At 40.8% G+C, this 18,907-nt stretch overlaps 1 protein-coding gene across 1 annotated transcript in view; it reads right to left on the bottom strand.

Annotated features, from left to right (window-relative positions):
• Positions 1-18,907, bottom strand: part of LOC117547828 (A disintegrin and metalloproteinase with thrombospondin motifs 20) — a 77,395-nt gene that overhangs the window by 15,721 nt on the left and 42,767 nt on the right. Inside the window, exons 17-28 of the mRNA XM_034218691.1 lie at positions 18,424-18,590; positions 18,070-18,199; positions 16,386-16,512; positions 16,084-16,294; positions 15,417-15,581; positions 14,698-14,868; positions 13,598-13,717; positions 12,385-12,492; positions 10,674-10,838; positions 9,766-10,035; positions 7,780-7,941; positions 7,217-7,393 (exon numbers count right to left, since the gene is read on the bottom strand). Of these exons, the coding sequence (XP_034074582.1) occupies positions 7,217-7,393; positions 7,780-7,941; positions 9,766-10,035; positions 10,674-10,838; positions 12,385-12,492; positions 13,598-13,717; positions 14,698-14,868; positions 15,417-15,581; positions 16,084-16,294; positions 16,386-16,512; positions 18,070-18,199; positions 18,424-18,590 (1,973 nt within the window). The remainder of the gene's footprint in view (positions 1-7,216; positions 7,394-7,779; positions 7,942-9,765; positions 10,036-10,673; positions 10,839-12,384; positions 12,493-13,597; positions 13,718-14,697; positions 14,869-15,416; positions 15,582-16,083; positions 16,295-16,385; positions 16,513-18,069; positions 18,200-18,423; positions 18,591-18,907) is intronic.

Raw genomic sequence — 18,907 nt, 5'->3', positions numbered from 1 at the left:
ATTATACCCTGTGCTACAAGTGTGTCAAAGCTAACCACACTATTTAGTCAACCATGCTCCAGCTGAATGTTAAATATCTGTACAACAAATCATGCAAAGAGCAGGACGTAATAGAACTGAATGCACTCTAAGATAGTGCCATGTCTTTTGTTATAGCCTAATCAGTATCAACATGTCCTCTGGTACATAGATTACATTGCAAATCAGAAACAAAGAAGGGAGGAAAATAAAGACGTAGAAGATTCAGGATGCTTTTCTGATCTCGGTTTTGTTTTGCAGGGAGGTTTCAAAGACAGAAGTCAAAACAACACATGTCAACATGGGAACAGCTGGTAAGAGCGGCTTCATGGGGCAGAGGAATGTCAAGAGTTATAGATATTTTATCCATCAGGACAAAATAGCCAGACTTGTTTGAAACCACGCATAGGAGCAGTGTGAAATTGAAATATGCAACTCACCTCACGCTAACCCTTACTAACTTTAATCATGACCAATCTCACAACATGCTTTGAACTAAAAAACCATATGATGTTTGTTTTTTTAAATACATGCAAATATACCCACATGGAAATAAATGTGTATTCTGCTAACAGTAAAGTAATGAATTTCAGATGCTACAAGTTGATTTGACTACATTATTCATCCAATATTGGAGTGTCATTAGAGCCCCTGACAGACAGTCAGCTGCAGCGCTCTTACGATTGGCTAAAACTAAACCGTATATTATGCACAGAGTATGACTTTGCCATGTTTAAAGAGTTACATAAACAGCCAGTTGAGTAGGCATATACAGTTTCCTCAACATAGTTTCCTTTTTAAGTCAACACCACTCAGAAAAGATACACCAAGAAACCATAAGTAAAAACGAAATGACAAAACAGCCCAGTTTTTCCGTTTGTCTAAACATTACTCTGAGAGTTTTTTCCATTACCGTGTTGTACTGAAACATCCAGCACTGCTCTCTACCTATGTTTAAAGTGATGAATGACTATACAGAAAAAAGCTAATTCTTGATGACAGAATTTGAAAAATACAGCAGTGCAGCCCTAAACGTATAAAGCAGTGACCTTTGACACACAACATTCAAGTCTAAGTCCATCTTCCTGCGAAACGTAACACAGCTGCTTTTCCAATCTGTCATAGCAACCAGCTTGTCACAGCTTGCATACAGGGAAGTATGGACCATTTCCAAGAAGTGAATGATCATTGCTTTGCACAAATAGTACAAAACAAGTAAAGCAAATTCTCTTGTCCTTGTGGTAAAGCTAAAACATCACATAGTCATGTATGTTGAGGTTGAAATAGAGGATTATCTCCATTAGTGAGTTTGAACACCCAATCTGTCACTGTCTCACCACGAAGAAGGCTTCCTGATAGAGATGTCGAGTCCCACTAACTCTATTTCACTCCATCAGCTCGATAGCATCGACAGGCCCAAACAGGACACCGGCCCCGTCGAGTCTGACGTTAAGAGAAGAATATACATCTAAGTGGAGTCTGAGAAGCGACTCCTAGAGGCTTAAAACCACTTTATAATACTTGACCGACAACTTGAGGAAAAGCAGGCGCACTCTACCTGTGTCAAAGTGAGGCCATGCTCCCCATCATCATCAGTCTGGGGTAGACCAACCTAAATGCTCCCAGACTTTCACGCCCTGTCTCCTCTCATTTCTTCTTACTGCATTTGCTCCCCAAAAAAATAACATCTACGTCGTAGCTCCTCTCCTAATTTCTTCTGCACAAACTAATTTTGGTTCCAGGTCATCTCTTATTCTTTTCCAGATGGGGCTTTAATTTGACTACAGAGAGAGCATGAATATAATCTTATAACTGCTCACTAAGCTACAATAAAAATGTATGGGCTTTTAAGCAAGTGCTGGCAAACATACTGTATTTTACAGTAGGTAATCTGCATGTTTTTAGACTGCTGACCCCAAAAGAGTGTAACATTGCTAATGTGAAAGCCATGCTGTGATCCAAATATTTATAATCTTCAGATAACATCTCAGAGCATCTGGTTTCTGCCTCCCAAGCGCTTGACTTTTAACCAGCAAATCATCAACTGAACTATTTTAGCTTTCACTCAAAAGGCAGAATTGAAACATTAACTCCCAGTTTAAATTAAAGCCATGACAAGAAGCATGCTGGTGATGACAAGGGTGGGGGGGGGGGGGTCTTTCAACATGGCTTCAATTGCTCATTCTCGACTGGCATATGTGCAAGATCAGGAAACACAAGCCCAATGATGTCACGACCACCTGACCCAAGGGTGACAGGTTTGGAACGTGTTCTTGTCCACTGCCCTCAGGCCAAAGTCAAGTATGTCAATGTTGTGCATGTGGATTTCATTTGAAGCAGCATGATTAGTTCACAGACGCTCAACTGCGATCCCCCTCCATGGGAAACCCACCCCGGACAGGAAACGGTATGTTTTTGTTAGCAACAAACAGGCATAAATTACTAAAATTGTGCCTTGGTTGCCAATTGATCACACACAGCCGTATTGTTGCCGTTTGACATCGACATGTTTTTAAGGTAATTACCATTAGTTAATGATATTTACATTCCTGACAGTTTGTGTTGAAATGTGTCTGCCATCATACGTTTTTGCAATAAATGTGAGAATTGTTTTGTGTCTTTTCTTCTTGATATATGAAAAATAAGCTTTATTTACTTTTTTAAGCTGTCTCTGCAAGATTGGAGACGATTAAAGGTCCAAAGGGCAACGTGGTAGATTATTTAGAATTGTTTTGATATTTTAAATAAATTACTTATTTGCATTTGAAATAATAATTTGGGGACAATTTTGACTTTCTCAACATTTAATATGAGTCTTTATGATTAAATGAGTATTAGGAAAGCAATGGGCATTTGATTTGTGAATATTCTAAGGATGGTGGTATATAATTATTAATAAACCATTTCCATGGTTACAAGAAATTTAAGTTTATTTGAATAAAGATCTTGGTTGAAACGCATTACAAGCAATGGTATCTGTTGGGTGGGAGATGTTTTAGCTACTTTCCTACTTTGAACTTAATAAAATGATATAGAATCCTTTGTGTTTTAATGTGTGAGATTTAAGAATATATTTGATAGAAAATTGAAAAAATGAAGGATAAAGCATTAATCATTTTTATTGAGCTACTGCTGGTGTGATATTACTGGTGCAAAAGTGTCATTATTTAACATGGAGAGATAATATGGATATACTACCAACAGAAGAGGCCATTACATAAGGTAAGACACTCTCTGAAGACATGACAAATATTTTGAAAAGGTTTATGTAAAACGAGCCCCCAGACCTTTTTATCATCATCTGGTCTCTCAAAGTTGACTAGTTTCCCAACATTTGCCATTTAGACAATGTTACATTTGATTTGTAATAATTAAAATGTTAATATGGTTTCCTGTACTTTATGATAGATGGTGCATGTATAAAGCTGATTTGAGATCTGATGTTAGTGGCTGATTTTAGTCTACTGATTTAGTTTAATCTCATGTAATCTTACTGTTGCTTTATTTAGAGCTGTATTATGACTGTATGCTTCAGTGTAGCTGGTTCATTTGAGGCTCCTTACTGTAGAATAAAGTGATATGGTCTATTTGGAGTCGCTTGAATCCTAGAGTAAAGTATTGACTTGACTTATTCCATGATTTGACTATCGAGCTCGACATTACTTCTAACACATAACAAAGTGTGTGTTTTACTTCAAAGAAGGACCTCATTACAATACCAACTATAACTCAATCAGCAGTTTTCTGTAAATACTGGCTTTTCAGGGCTTGCCTTTGGTTTTCTAAACAACCCTTGCCAGCAAGCATTAATACCAATTATTGTTGTAGTAAAAATTATACTCTGTCGGGGTCCTGCCAAATGCATTACAGAGAGCTCTATTAATGCAATTGTAAACAGATGTGCCACCCAACGCCAAAGTTGGATCTGGGCTGTATATGTTTTCTCCAGAGGCATTACTAAATAAAACACATTAAAGGAAAAGGCCTGTGGGGTTTATTTAATTAAATTATGCAGAGGTATGTAAAGTACCACAGATACTATAGAGACAAATTCAAAGTGTGCCCCGAAAGGCAGAATTACATATTGGGAGCCAATCAGAATAAAGTCAATTGAAGTTCAAATACCAAAAGACCACATAATCACCTACAGGTCAAGTCTTTTATAAGAGCTGTTTATATCTAACCTAAACACTATACACTGTATAAGACCTGCTGCATGTATGGCGTGCCCATGGGTTACTGGAGCACTCTACTGTACTTTGAAACTACTGTATGTGCAGTTACTCCTGCTGTGTCAACAACTCTTCCCCTGTTAAAGCAATAAACTATATTCCAAGTGTTACTACTTTGTGTTGAACTGTGTCTTATTTTGCTTTCCTAACTTGTGAGGCTATTCCCCAGAGCGACGTCTATAGGATGTGTTCATAACCGAGCGTATATTGAGCTCTTCCTTTAGGTGCAGGCTGAAATTGTTAAAAGGCGCAGTGCTGTATTTTGTTTGCCAGCAAAATGTTGCATTGAGAAACAACACAAATGTCACAGTTATGTTTCTTTAATAATCTTTACAATGGGAAAAGCTAATTCAACATGTTTATGTATTTTGCATGTGAATGAAATAAATAGCAAAAAGAACAACAACCAACCAAAATATGCAACAAAAAAAGTAGAGTTGCCCCCTTGAGTTCGGCAACGTTGCACCACAGGGTAGAAAAATAAGTGGGAGTGAAACTGCCATGGCTGAGGAGTCTTGGTTGTAGTGGAAGTCTTGGTTGAAAATGACAGCAAGGAATACAAAAGCACAAAAAAGGAGACGGCACACATCCTCACTGAGAGGACGCCGACATGAATACAGACCCCACTGCAACACTTCACCTGAAATATGTGTCATGATAATTGCCTTAACCCAGGTATAATTCAGGGTGCTTATTGTCACATTTGAAAACTGGTCACAAATTGGGTGCCTGAAGCGTCAGAGTTTAGGAGTTTTAAAAGTGCTCAGACTATATATGGCAAAAGCACTGCTGCTGCATTAAGTGTAAGATTTACATTTACTGGGATAAGTAGCCACAGAGCTCTTGAACTCTGATTTGACCTTAAAATGTAACTTCATACCCTGTCGAAATAGCAGTATCTTAACAGCCCCTGTGCCTAAATTGAAGTCATGGTGTACTGACACACCCTGAAGTACACTTCTACATCACTACAGCAAGCTGAAGGGTTAATCCACTGAGTTTAGTAAAACCAAAGATGTTCAGCTGGTGTTGTGTTGCTTTAAAGCTTCTTTTGGCAATATTAGTGGCATAAAATCTGTTCTTCACGCTTTTTACAAGAGGACTAGCCTGAGGGATTCAGCTGTTCATGACGTTGTAATGCTGTAAACTGCCAAGGATTAATAGTTTCCATCAGCTAGCTTGACCCAGTAGCAACATATTTTATATACAGATGGAAAACAAAGCTCTTCGTAGATTCTGAATGTGTACGTGACTAAACTAGCCTATATTATTGCTCTTGAACTGGCATCTTGATCAGGTAACACAGTGCACACACTGAAGGTACTCTCTTTGCATACTGTAAAAGGCTCCAATCAGTAGTGTTCAGGTGACATGTGTGTATAATGACAAATAATTCAAGTAAAGTGTTACTTTAATCTAAATTGGAACAAGACATTAAAGCTGCAACAATTAATATTCTATTGTAAACAAATAAATACGTTTCATTTGAAAAAAAAAAATCCTTCAGAAATACAAAAACTGGCCAAAGGAAGAAAAACAAGAGACAGCAACAAACGACTCTGACTTTTTAAGGAGGAGGTATTTGTGTGCTTGCTTTATGGACAGCGATGAAGGCTGAAACAGAACGGCTCAATGATAACCCAACGATTTACTGCACGGACAGTTTTATTTTCAAAAACGCTGCACTGATGCTGCTGATCCATTCACAGAATAAATACAAATTATTCTAAGCCTGGAAATATGATAAAACTATCTTCATGATACCGATTACGCACCATTATATCATGTATTTATTAGCACCTTATGAATATGAGTATAAATTGCATTTGAATGTTTTGTTCATGCTGCTGTTTGCAGCTGGGTCACACCTCAGACTGACTTCCTGTCCCAGAAATCACATACTATAAAATAATGTATTATTGGTTTGTGAAAAGATTCTTCTTTTTTTATATTATGTAGAAACTGGATGAAGAAATATGTCTGAATGGTACAGTAGAGTTACGGTTACTGTTTTCCTTTGTGATAAAGATTGCATCATATCATGTAAAATATACTTAATTAAAACTTCAAATAACAATGAATGCTTTCCTATAATGCTTGCTTTTCAATAATTCAGCATTTTAAGGCCATTTCTATTTACGATATGTTTAAAGACGTATTTATATATTTTGTTCGATAGTTTTAGTGGGACACTGAAGTAGTTTATCCTGAAAGAGATTGAGCCATACTAAATTGCTTTTCAACATAAGTAAAAAACATATTATTAAAAACACAAATGAAACACGGATTGAAAATATATTCCTCTGTACAAACTGTATTTACTCATAGAGAGATACGAGAGGTCTGACCAAGAGCACCATCAAAAATATTAAATAGAATATTCAGTAACGAAAACTAGCTACTTGAAAAATAAATCATACTGTACATAGATACACATACAACATACAACAACAGTCCTTTGTTGCTGTTCAATAAAGGTCATAATATTAACTCTTATACACAAATATACACTTGTGTACTTCTGATACAGGGTGAAGACAGCAATAACCACAAAGAACATTTACTTCACGCCTCATATATGAAATAAATATTTTCCAGAGTCATGCCTCTGCAAATATATGGCATTGTTGGACAACACTGTCCTGATTTATAGGTCTTAATTTGGAGTCTTGGCTTAAAATGGGACCCATGTGTTTTTAATGTGGAGCGCATTGTGTTTTTGTGCTTTTCTTTCTGGATTCTAATCAGCACCATGCGACTGCAAGCTCTGGGTGGGCTGGAGCCAGCTAGCCAACAGTTGCGCTATATACCCAGCGCTCACTGCAGCACCTCCGACAGTTTTAGGCTAAAAACACACTCAGTACACACGTCTGAAGTCATTTTAGCACACACCATGTCTACTCACAGTGACGCACCCTCAGTGAGGAAGATAAGTGTTGGAGGAAAACGAGTGAGTACTATCGTACCGGCTTCCAGGGTCGGCGGTGCCAGGAGGCGGAGCCTGGGCAGGGCTGCAGGCTGCACTGCTCCATGTCGGGGGGCTTGTCCAGGATGTCACAGTTGTAGTCGTTGAGCCTCTGGCCGCTGGGCCTCTGACAAACCACCAGGCGAGTCCTCCGTCCTCCACCGCAGGTCTGAGTGCACTGACGTAAGCAAACAAAAGACATTTAATAATGCATATATTTTAGCGGAATACATAAGTACATAATTCAACATTGTCTCTGGTTAAACACTAGCATTTGTTGTTGTTGTGATGTTTTACATTCACACTAACTCAATAACAGAAGGGGACAATGTCAGTGTGTTACTATGGTGTTACCAATGCTTTTCGTCTCTATTTTCGACAAAAACGTGTCTCTAACTACTACAATATCATATAATTGAATGATAGTGTCATAATGTATGTCGTAATGTAGAATGTATCTCTTCAATGGAGAATTTCTTAACTGACAATTAGGATAAAACACAAAAGATGTATATTTATTGAAGATCATAATGAATGACAATGAAACTCTAAGTATCATCTCACCTCTCCCCATACTCCGTAGTTCCACAGCGGGCAGGGTCCAGAGTCGCAGCTCTTTGACTCGGCAGGTTTGACCCTCTCATCGCAGTAACTGTTGCTGCGTCCATCAGCGTCCTGACAGACCACCACTCGCCTCTGGAAGCCCCCTGCACAGGTACTCGAACACTGCGGAGCAAACAGGGTGTCAATGAGGAAACACACATAGGTCAACAGAAACTGTGTTCATAAAAGGCCTTTATTTTAAACTCAACCTGTCTCACTTTTTCTGGAGCTTTTGACTGTAGCCCTCAGTTTCCCAGCTTAAAACATGTTTTTAAGATCTTAAAAATGTTTTCTTTTTTTTCTTATCTAATATATGACCACTTGTTATCATTTATGTTACGTTTGTTGTACAAAGTCACAACTTCTATTGGCTACAGAAGGCAATGGGATAAGGTTGAAAGCTACCGATAATGTGAATACTGTAGTTAAAGAACGCTATCTTCTAACATATTATAGCTTAGTCAAGGAGTTCCAGTGATTGCAATATGATGGTTTCAGTGTTTACAAACCAAAAACACATCAGGCACACATATTGCATGTAATATGTAAACAGGCAAAAACACAATAAACATAACAACCTCTTATGTTGAATTTACCTGAGTCTAACCCAGACTAAACACTGTTCAAAATGATCTCCTAATGATTGAAAACATCAGTCCATGAAGGACAATCTCAAACACTGAACAACTCAGCCTTGAACAGAGCAGTAGGTACACTCTGCATCCAATTAAAATGACACATCCCCACTGTGAATGGGAGTGAGCACATTCAACGCTCTCTAAATGTGAGGGAGGACAGCACAGAGTGAGCCTGAACAGCAGTGCTTCCACTCAGCTCTAGAGAGTGAGACTGAACAGTGCTGGGGTGAATGCCTCTGCTGGGGAGGATTTGGAGAGAAGAACAATGTTCTTCTCATGGCTTTTGAAAAATACCCCCCCCCCAAAAAATCATCTATCTCTTTCCAGTAGGCACAAAGTTCATCTCTAAAATAAAGTTTCACCGTGAAATAACCAGCGGGAGTAACAGCCATTTGTTCTAACTTGTGCTTATTAGGTAAAGAGTGAATAGCGCCAACTTTAAAACTGTAAACTATGCTCTTTTAAAGCCAAGAATAGTTCTTAGCTCTAGTGTTTCGATAATGGTCTGGTCTGGGTTCACAAGTGCAATTTCATGGCAAAAATGATGCCAAATTGCACCATGCAGGAAAAAACAACTCAACCCCAACCGCACAAATGCCCCTATTTTGGCATTAGCAGTTTCAGTTCAGAGGAAACAATGCCTGACTCGGTTAAAAGGGGAAACAAAATAATTGAGCCTGACAAAAAGAACATAGTGCCTGCTTTTTTTTAATATGTTCAAGACCAAGGACATTAAGATAATTAGGCGCCTAAACTGCCCAAACCATTTGGGTTTGTTCGTGCTTAATCCATTTTAGCCTACAATAAAGTCTCTACCTTGGAGGTCATTTAGATTTGTTCATGGAAACACAGAAATAGGTTCCTAGGTGTCTATACAAACACACCATATAAATTCACTCTGCAGTGCCTAGTATGAGTTGCAACCTGTCCCTTGCTGCTGTTTGTAAAGTCCTTTACCATGTATGGCCCTCTGCCCTGGGAAATGAAAACATCTGCTACCTTCAAGTGAGTGTGTTCACAAGAATGTGTTTACAGACAGACACACTCAATCCTTCATGACAACACCTCACATACTATGAACCATGCCGGTCAAACATAAAAAAACATTAAAAAAAAGTACTAGCTGTCTTGTGAAAGTCAAAGGCCAATAAGGAATATTTACAAGGCTCCATGTGTTGATCTGAAGTTTCCTGCACTTAACGAGCAATTAATGCAAATTCTGACTGCTATTTCTCAAAAACAGATTCTACTTAAAGACAAAACACTTCTGCACAGCCCTATTTCCCCAAAGATCACATGCTGAACATACTGCGCCCCAGGGTCCGGTCCTCCACTGGTTGTCGGCTGAGGGCACGTTCCAGCTGCTGTGCCCGGGGTGGCGTCCTGGGTCCTGGGGATATCCGTAGGGCTGGTCGTTGATGCGCTGGCGGTTGTAGGGGGGGGGGCAAGGTGCACCGGTACACTCTTGTTCTGTTGCAGGTTTCTCATCGGGGTCACAGAAAGACTGGTCCACAGGCTGGTGGTAGTTAGAGCAGACCACCTGCCTTGTGGTTCTTCCAGCGTCACAGGACACTGAACACTGGGGAGAGGGAGGCAAGGTGTTCAAATCTAAGGTGAGGGAGGGGGGGGAAACTACATTTTACAAGCAAAGAACATTTGAAACAATTGAGTCATGTCATTTCATCTTAAATGAAATAAAATAATTAATAATCCTCGAATTCCGATAAATTGCATGGTAGATATCGCACAAAGTTAGAAGTCACAATGAAAGAATATACTAAATGTGATGGTCTGCATTACTACGAGTACTGTGTGCTAAACTGAGGTGATTTGAGTACTTGAGTATTGATTCATAATGTCTAGCCCGATAAGTCTGTAACTGTGGAAACATCAGGAGTAAAGAACTACTAAATATGACATGAATTTAAGCAACTTAAGACTTTATCCTGTAGGCTTTGACATGTAAAGGACTTCATTTCACATAAACACATGATTAAAAGATCATGACAATAATCTGTAAACAATCCCAACCCTGTTGTTTTGGCTCTCTTGCCAGGCTGACATTCGCAAATCAATAGAAAACTGTCCAAGATCCCAGCGGTCCCAAATGCCCATTAAGTTTCAGCGTGATTTGAACATTGTGGGAGTGATTAGTGAAAGTCTCTGGAGTGGAACACATCTGCATTGATTGGACACAGTGTTGCATAGTTTACTCACAGCAGACCACTCCCCGGCACGCCATTGGCCACAGGGGCTGAAGCAGGCGGAGGACTCGGGGGGCCGGGGCAGGTGGGCGCAGTTGGACTCGTCGGCGACTCCTCCCTGGGCGTCTCTGCAGCTGACGTAACGCGCACGCTTCCCCTTGCCGCAGGACACCGAGCACTGGAGACAAGCACATACAAGCAGAGATAAATATTTGTATAGTGTGGAATAAAAAATATGTTTGTATGATGTAGTTTTAAAGTGATTCTCTCAGCTTTATTCTACTTTCAAATGTATCATGAGGTAACACAGTGACCGCTTTGAAGTGCCATGTACTATGAATACAATATATATCATGTATGTATGGGTATTTAGTACCTGTAGTAGAAATATAATTAATTACCCATATTATTTTGTATATACTGTAAAGCGACATTGATAAGCCATAATTATGTTACCAAAAGGCCGCTTAAATCACACAATACTGTATAAAGAAATAACAAAATCCAAAAAGAAAATGTCAGCATTCCTTATTATTTTATTCATAAGTTTGTGTCCACTAAAAATACTTTTGGACCTTTTGTGCCATCGGAGGGTGAAGACTTTAATTTGTGTATAATTCAAGTATCATTCGAGTTTCAGGATGATTACATGTAATAGTTTGCTTGTTTGTAGAGGAAAGGGTCTTACAATTCAACAATACTTCATGACATGGATTTATGTTGTAAGAAATCCATTACATTTTCTTTCATGAAAGTTATATTGTATGGATTCTTTACCCAGTGTCACAAATAAATGCTTCAGAGAATTTCTTAACTGTTGCTTGTGTCCTGAAATGACTCCCTGACGAACTTTCACTTGCTTACAATATATCTTTATCGCTTCCATCTCAAAGGGACATGGCAGTAAACATTTCAGAAGAGATGAATACCTAATGCAATCAAATGGCTCAACAGGCATGTTAATATCCCTCTCATATCAGTGACTCTCTAAAGAGGATGGCAGTTCTGCTGCCCGGGGGGGAATGTATGCATGTGTAGGTGTGCATGTGCCGTGTGTATTATGTGTGTGTGTAAGACCACACTGGCGCTGGCCTCTTTGACATGTGAGCTCACAGCGACTTTCAGATTGACAGACGGGGTTCAATCTTAGAAACCGTAGACTCGTGTTTAGATGAAATCTGGTTTTCATTTGCGACAAGTAACAATGCGAAGTATCAGAGAGACAGAGGGGCCTCTCAGCCCAGACAGTGGAGCCTGTGTGTGTTTGCACGTATATGTGTGTGTGTACATGCAGCAGGGGGTAAAACAGACAATGCCAAAGAGGATTATGATCCTGTACAGTATGTACTACAGTATCTGAAGGAATGTTGGGATATACAATAAAAGTTGAATATGTCAACTTAATATTTGCAAACACACATGCAAGAGACCCATCATTGCTGAAGTGTGGTTTTCTTCAATTAAACACAGAAACATATACATACACACGTCACACAGACACATACAACGTTTTTCAGCAGTATTCTCATTTTTCATTCTTTGTTAAAAGACAGAAGTTAGTCAGATTCCAGAGCCCAGCAGATTATTTCAGCTACACGCTGAGTGCAAGCATTTGTTTACCATTCAACCAAAAATGCATGTGTATATTCTTTGGACTGTATAAGGTAAACCCACAGACGGCTATATTCTGCGATAGACCCAATAAACACAATTTGTTTCCTTACCGCAGTCCAGGAGCCGTATCTCCACTGAGTCAGCAGCTGCGCGGAGTTGTCGGGGCGAGGCGTGCTTTGCACCGGAGAGTCCCACGGACACGCCGGCATCTCACAATCCTAATCAAATAAAAATGCAAATTAAGTCAAATTTGTAATATTTGTATGTCAAACATCACTATGTTGAAGTTACAGGAGTACAAATATTTCTTTACACATTTCAGAGACTCAGGTTCAGGATTTCTCCGGCTGTACAAAAACCTTTATTGTATAATTCAATTTACAGAGCTGATACACCAATCTTATGCAATGCTCTGGTGACCCTTACTAGTCTTACTAGACAGAATAGACTGGAAGGTCATCAGCTCAACACTATCTGCCTCGTTTAGTGTGTCCCTCACTGACTAAGAGCACTTAAATCACTCAGGTAAGGTTTGCTGCAGCCTTAGGGTCTGTGTCCAGCTGGATTTGGACTTTTGGGTCAAACCAAAGCAAAACATGGAACCTTTCAAAGATGCTGATGAAGTTAACCAGGTTAGGATCAATGTCAAAGAGTGAAGACCAGGGATACTTAGCAGGTGCTTGGATCTGCTTATCTCCCAGCTTTAGACCAATTTACAGATGCTTGGCAAGCCTAAACCTCACAGGGAAACCCAATATCAATATACAATATATCATATGAACTGACTGAGAAGTATCACTACAGCTCTGCTCGGCTCTAAGTATTTTAGCATCTCATTGTTTTGGTTTTCCATCCCATCCCTCTACAACTGAGTGAACATGAGAGTACTTTGCAGTCAGCTAATTCCCTTTGGAGTTGCTGGAGACCAAAGGAAAGTACCATTTTTATTTAAAGCGCATATGTTGGATAATGTTGCTTCGTGTCTACTGGATGTTTAAAAAGAAAGTTGTTTCCTAAAGTGAGAACGGGCAAAAGGTGTGTTTACAGCTTGATTCCACTACTTTAAAATGATCCAAAGCAGAGACATATTCTATAAAAGAGTAGCCTGCTTATTGAACACATGGTGAAAATAACTTTGAACAAATATAATGTTTTGTAAAAAATCTGAGGAATCCTGTAAGCAGCTAAAGATGCTGACGTTGGTTTGGATTTGTATTTCTTAACCCTTAGAGCAAATCACTGTCTCTTGAAAAGAAAAAAGGAATCAACCATAATTGTTTGAAGAGTATATGAGAAGTTGCTAACGTTTCTTATTTTTGTTACCTGACTGTCTCTTGGCCTTGCCGCGGCGTTGCACTCTCTGTCGTCTACCGTGTCACCATAGGTCCCGGACACACACCTAACAGCTCTCATCTGGTAGCCATGGCCACAGGTCACCGTACACTGAAAGACAAAATCACACACATATGTACACACACACATATTAGTACAAGAAGAGAAGCCCAGTCAACCGCAAGTTATCTCAAACTCTATCTAAGTATGTCAATGTTGATATCTTAGAGGGGCCTCAGTCTAGATTCAGCTCAGTAGAGCCCGGGTAAGAGTCTGACATGCATGCACACATACACACACACACGTTCACATACACACCCCGAGTTTCAACCCGACCCTTAACCTAATTCCTTACTTACATAGGAGGCGATCCGACCACATTCAGGTACAACACGAGAGCAGAGGAAGTGCCACAGGATAGGTTTATTTGAGGAGCAAATTATAATTACACAAGCATTAAGGAGCCGATATATTCCAGCTCTGTAAATACCACTATCTGACTTCATTCAAACACATGTGGGAGGGCATTAGATCGAGATGTATAAACTAGACCATGAATGGCCAAAGACGCACGCCCATTCATAGATGTTTTATTCAATTTGAGCTCAACCTAGGACTAAAGCTACACAAAAACAGTTTGGATCCGAGACATTTGAATTCATAGAAAGGTAGGTGTGTGTGTGTGTGTGTGTGTGTGTGTGTGTGTGTGTGTGTGTGTGTACGCGCACTGTGGATCAGGTTTATTCTGACAGGATATGAGGGTGAAGTGAAAGCACCATGGAGGAAATGGCAGCTCGAGTCAGAGCACACTCCTCCGTAAGTTGCCGGCATATCAGGTTACCCACACACACACTAAAACTTGAAATATACACCGTCAATACTACACACCACATTCTCTCTCCGTGACGACAGACACACACACACACACTCACACAAACAGTAACAGATATGAGTCAAACTCCTAGACAGCGAGCCACACATGAAACCCATTTCCTCAGTCAAACACTGCATTAAATCACCTCACCCGGTGTCTGTGTCTCACGTGTGTGTGTGTGTGTGTGTGTGTGTGTGTGTGTGTCTACAAGACTTACCGTTCCCCATACGCCGACCTGCCAGGACGCACACTCCGGCAGCTCGCAGCTCCCCACAGCAGGGGGTTTGCTGGAGGGGTCGCAGAAGTGCTCGCTCATCTTCTCGTCCCCAGTCCCCGAGGTGCAGGACACTTGTCTGTGTCTCATCCCCTTCCCACAAGTCACCAGGCACTGGGGGAGGAACATGGGTACATATGATAAGTAATTAGTTAGAATGAGTTAATCCATGTAGACGTAAAAAAATCATGAGTAAAATTGTTGATAGCCTACCCCCATTTCTATCCTAGTTGTTTATACCAGTGGGGATACCAGAAACACCCTAATAAGCAACAACTATAAATCAAAATGATCAGAAGGTTACATTAGTAGTTAAGTATGGCATGGTCTGAAAGCATCAATACATCTCCAATATGAGCTTCATTAAGGTAGGATGTACTGCAGGGCTGTTGTGTTTGCCTGCATAGAATAACTAGTAACTGCGTAATGTTTTATAGCGATCAGGTCCACCACCTGTATCATATTATGCACCCCTGACTTTGCTGTTGGACTCAATTAGTGCTGAGCTCTGCTGAAGGCTAGTTTTCTTACTGTAGATGTTTCAAAGTTTGTAGATTTATGCTTTTCAGTCCCCTTCTAGGGATACATCAGGAAGAGGTCAAACTTTGTTGCTGCTTTTGTAAGTGAGGTTGTGTGGCTGCATGTGGGCGAGCGGTTCCTACCTCACTCCACTCGCTAACAGTCCACTTCGGACACGGCTGGTCGCTGCAGGTTTCAGTGACCACCCTCTGGTATTCATTACAGTCCCGGTCTGCCAGCCTCCTGCCCAGGTTGTTCATGCAGTAAGACTCTCTGCTGCGGCTCCCACGACCACATGTCTTAGAGCACTGTTGGCAAGAAAAAACATGTAAGGCCCACTTAATCATGTGTGCATACCTGTTCATGAAATGTTGTTAACACTGAGATGAAAATAAGAAATCGTCTTCAAAAACGTTTGAATTTGGTTCTGTCCTGATTGAAAAATGATGTGTTAAAGTTCAACACATAAATATGCATCACATATCATTTTGGGCAGCAGTAGCTCAATCCGTAGGGTCTTGGCTTGCGAACATAGGGTTTGCCGGTTCAAGACCCAGAGCGGAACAATTTACAGAATGTGGCTCTATAATAGCTAAACGCTACTGATGATTAAACCAAGATGAATGGGATTCCTCCATTTTCATATGCATTAAAACAAACATAAAGGCACATATGATACATTATCATACATAAGAAATACATAAATAAATGCAACGTTTACCCCCAGTTGGACTACGTTTCCACTTTGGTTACCTTTCAAATGATATTCAGTGAGTCCAGGCCAGCATATAAAATACAATTGTGCCATACCTGTGACCAGGCGCTGTACTGCCAGCTCTTCAGCAGACAGTCCCCATGGCAGGGCTCTCTGGTCTGAGGTTTGGCGGTGTCTCCACAGGCGCTGGCCTCCATCCTCTCACTCTGTCTCTTCATCAGGACGTATTTCATACACTGAACGTCCAGGCTGCGGTAACCTGGGCCACATTTTGCAGAACATTCGCTCTTTCCAGCGACATGCCACCTGTGTGAGAGGAGGTGTAGATAAAGGTTTAGCTCTGTGTTATGTACAGTAGTCATTTGTTTTGTGTGTGTCTTTGTGCATTAATCCATACCTGACTTCACAGTCAGTGTTGCAGGGCTCAGCAACAGCAACAGGTCGAGGTAAATCTTCACAGCGTTGGTCTGAAACCTCGAGGTGATCACTCTTACGCACGCATACCGCTTTACGTCTTCGCTGGCCTGCACACACACATAGAGAAAAGCAGGGTTTGCATTAGATAACATCTGGCAGACAGTATGCTAGCCAAAATATCACATTTCTTCACCAAGCCTGACCAGCTTTCTAGCATTCAGTCCTTCATCATATAGCCTTAGGGGTCCATGTTGGTCTAATAACACCACAAATACACCTCTTTACTGAACCATTATCAGCCCTCTGACTCGCTGGGGGCCCGACTGGCTTAATCAGGTTAAGGGCCAGGCGAAGGGGAAGGTGTCGAGCAATGGGATTGGCCGGGGTCACATTGGGGTTGCCAAGAGGGGAATTTATGGATGGGAGTCGCTTAGATAAGCGGGGGAGTGCATCTGACGAAGAGATAGGTTGTTGTTTCTTATCCTATATCTAATAGAACTGCTCGGGTCGTGATAGGTTGAGTGGGGAAGTTCATGAGACCTTTCTAGAGGGTTATCAAGAATACATTTTATCCAATGACCTTTTCCCTCTCTGTCTGTGTCTGTGTATTCTCTTGTTCCGATTAACCCAGCCAAATCTTTTTTCTTGTTTTGTATCTATATCTACGCCGGGATCCGGAGTCGAGGCTGATCCTCTTGCTGTAGTCCTGTGTCTTGGATCCTCTATCCTGAGTTCTGGATTAAGTCGTGGACTTCGGGTCGTGGCTGAACCTGTCTCTGCGGTCCTGCCTTGGGTCTCGTCATGCTGCTTCCCTGATGGCTTCCACAGGATTGTAGCTGACATCCTCGTGGATTCATCGTCTTATTACAGACACATGCATTTCCTAACATTCGGTCTATATGCTGTAAAATGTATTATCTCTCCGATTTACACACGGCATCTATTGCACGTCTGTCCGTCCTGGGAGAGGGATCCCTCCTCTGTTGCTCTCCCTGAGGTTTCTCCCATTTTTCCCTTTTAAACTGTGGGTTTTTCTCCGGAAGTTTTTCCTTGTACGATGTGAGGGTCTAAGGACAGAGGGTGTCGTTTTTCTCATACTGATATTCTGAACAATCTGTGCTGTTGTATTTGCTGTAAAGTGTCTCTACTGTAGGCTATTTTTATTATATGTACAGCACTTTGGCTCGACCAAAAATCGTTTATAAATGTGCTATATAAATAAAACTTGATTTGATTTGATGGAAAGTATCAGTAAGTTACGTTTTCCAGAGTTGAGTGTAGGTAATAGAAGAGAAATGCTAGTCTAAATGTTCCCTGAGACTTGGATCCATCTCCATGGAATTAACAATTTTGCCGAATGACGCATAATGGTTCATATAAATGTTATACTTGTTCGAGATTTCTAATTTGTAGAGTTAATATCAAGCTTAGCTGTGAAATTGTAGTGTCAGTTTGAACACAAGGTTTTTTAACAGTAAACTCTCAAGAACATTTTGTGATAATAACCATGGGCCTAAAAGCACATAATAATGTTCTGATGTGTTTCATAACCGCACGACAGCTTCCAGATATTGTTTTCAATTAGTAAAGCTTTTTAGGATCCACTGAAGTCAAAGAGAAATTATCATATTCTTCATGTGTGGAGACTTGGAAGCCGAGTTTACCCTGACAGATGCGGTTGCACTCGAGCCAGGAGCCCGAGGGGTCCCACACAAACTGCTCCTTGTGTTCCTCGATGGGTATGTTGAAGGAGTAACGGACATCTGGGTTGTAGAGGTTTCCCACACACAAGACCTGTGGGAAAAAATGGTGGGAAAGGTCAAAAGACTTAACAGTACTTTACTTATTTTGTCTAAGTCCACACAGAGATATCACCCTTTTAGACAGAGATCTATCTCTGGTAGGAGGGAAGACAGCAAACTGTAGTAAGAGGGAACAACTGGGGAATATACAGTGTAACTAGAGTGGGAATGTCCATCATAACAGAGTTAAAAACAAGGCAAGCCTTCTCCTAGTACCTGCAGAACGAGCTCCTCATCGATGCGGTCAGTGCAGTTGATGCGCTCCACTTTTGTGTCCGAGCCGCTGTAGTCGATGACGCTTCCCTTGAAGTTGATTTCCCTTTTAAACATGGCCACCACAAAGTTCCCATTCAGGAGTGAGTTGGACTGGCCGTCAGATAACGCTGGAAAAAGAAATGGACACAAACCATGAAAAAACACAAAACTCCATATGTGAAACAAATCTGCATAAATTTAGGAATGTTTGGTTTCCTATAATGAGTATGGCCCTTGCAGGTAGGTAATTTTGGAGAAACCAGCTCGAGTGCGGTAGAATTTGAAAATACACAGCCGGAGATAATCTGCCACTTCCTTACAGAGCCCCTCCTCCAACACACACGAACGCGCACATAACCAATGAGGGCACGAGATAAATTTGTGCACAGATGGAAGGCTGACAGGCAGGTAGGCCATCCAGTTATTTTAGCCGGGCCGGCTCAGA

This window comes from Gymnodraco acuticeps, unplaced genomic scaffold (assembly GCF_902827175.1).
Source record: "Gymnodraco acuticeps unplaced genomic scaffold, fGymAcu1.1, whole genome shotgun sequence".
NCBI classification, from domain to species: domain Eukaryota; kingdom Metazoa; phylum Chordata; class Actinopteri; order Perciformes; family Bathydraconidae; genus Gymnodraco; species Gymnodraco acuticeps.
Note: the sequence above shows the minus strand (reverse complement) of the source record. Positions and strands in the feature narration are given on the sequence as shown.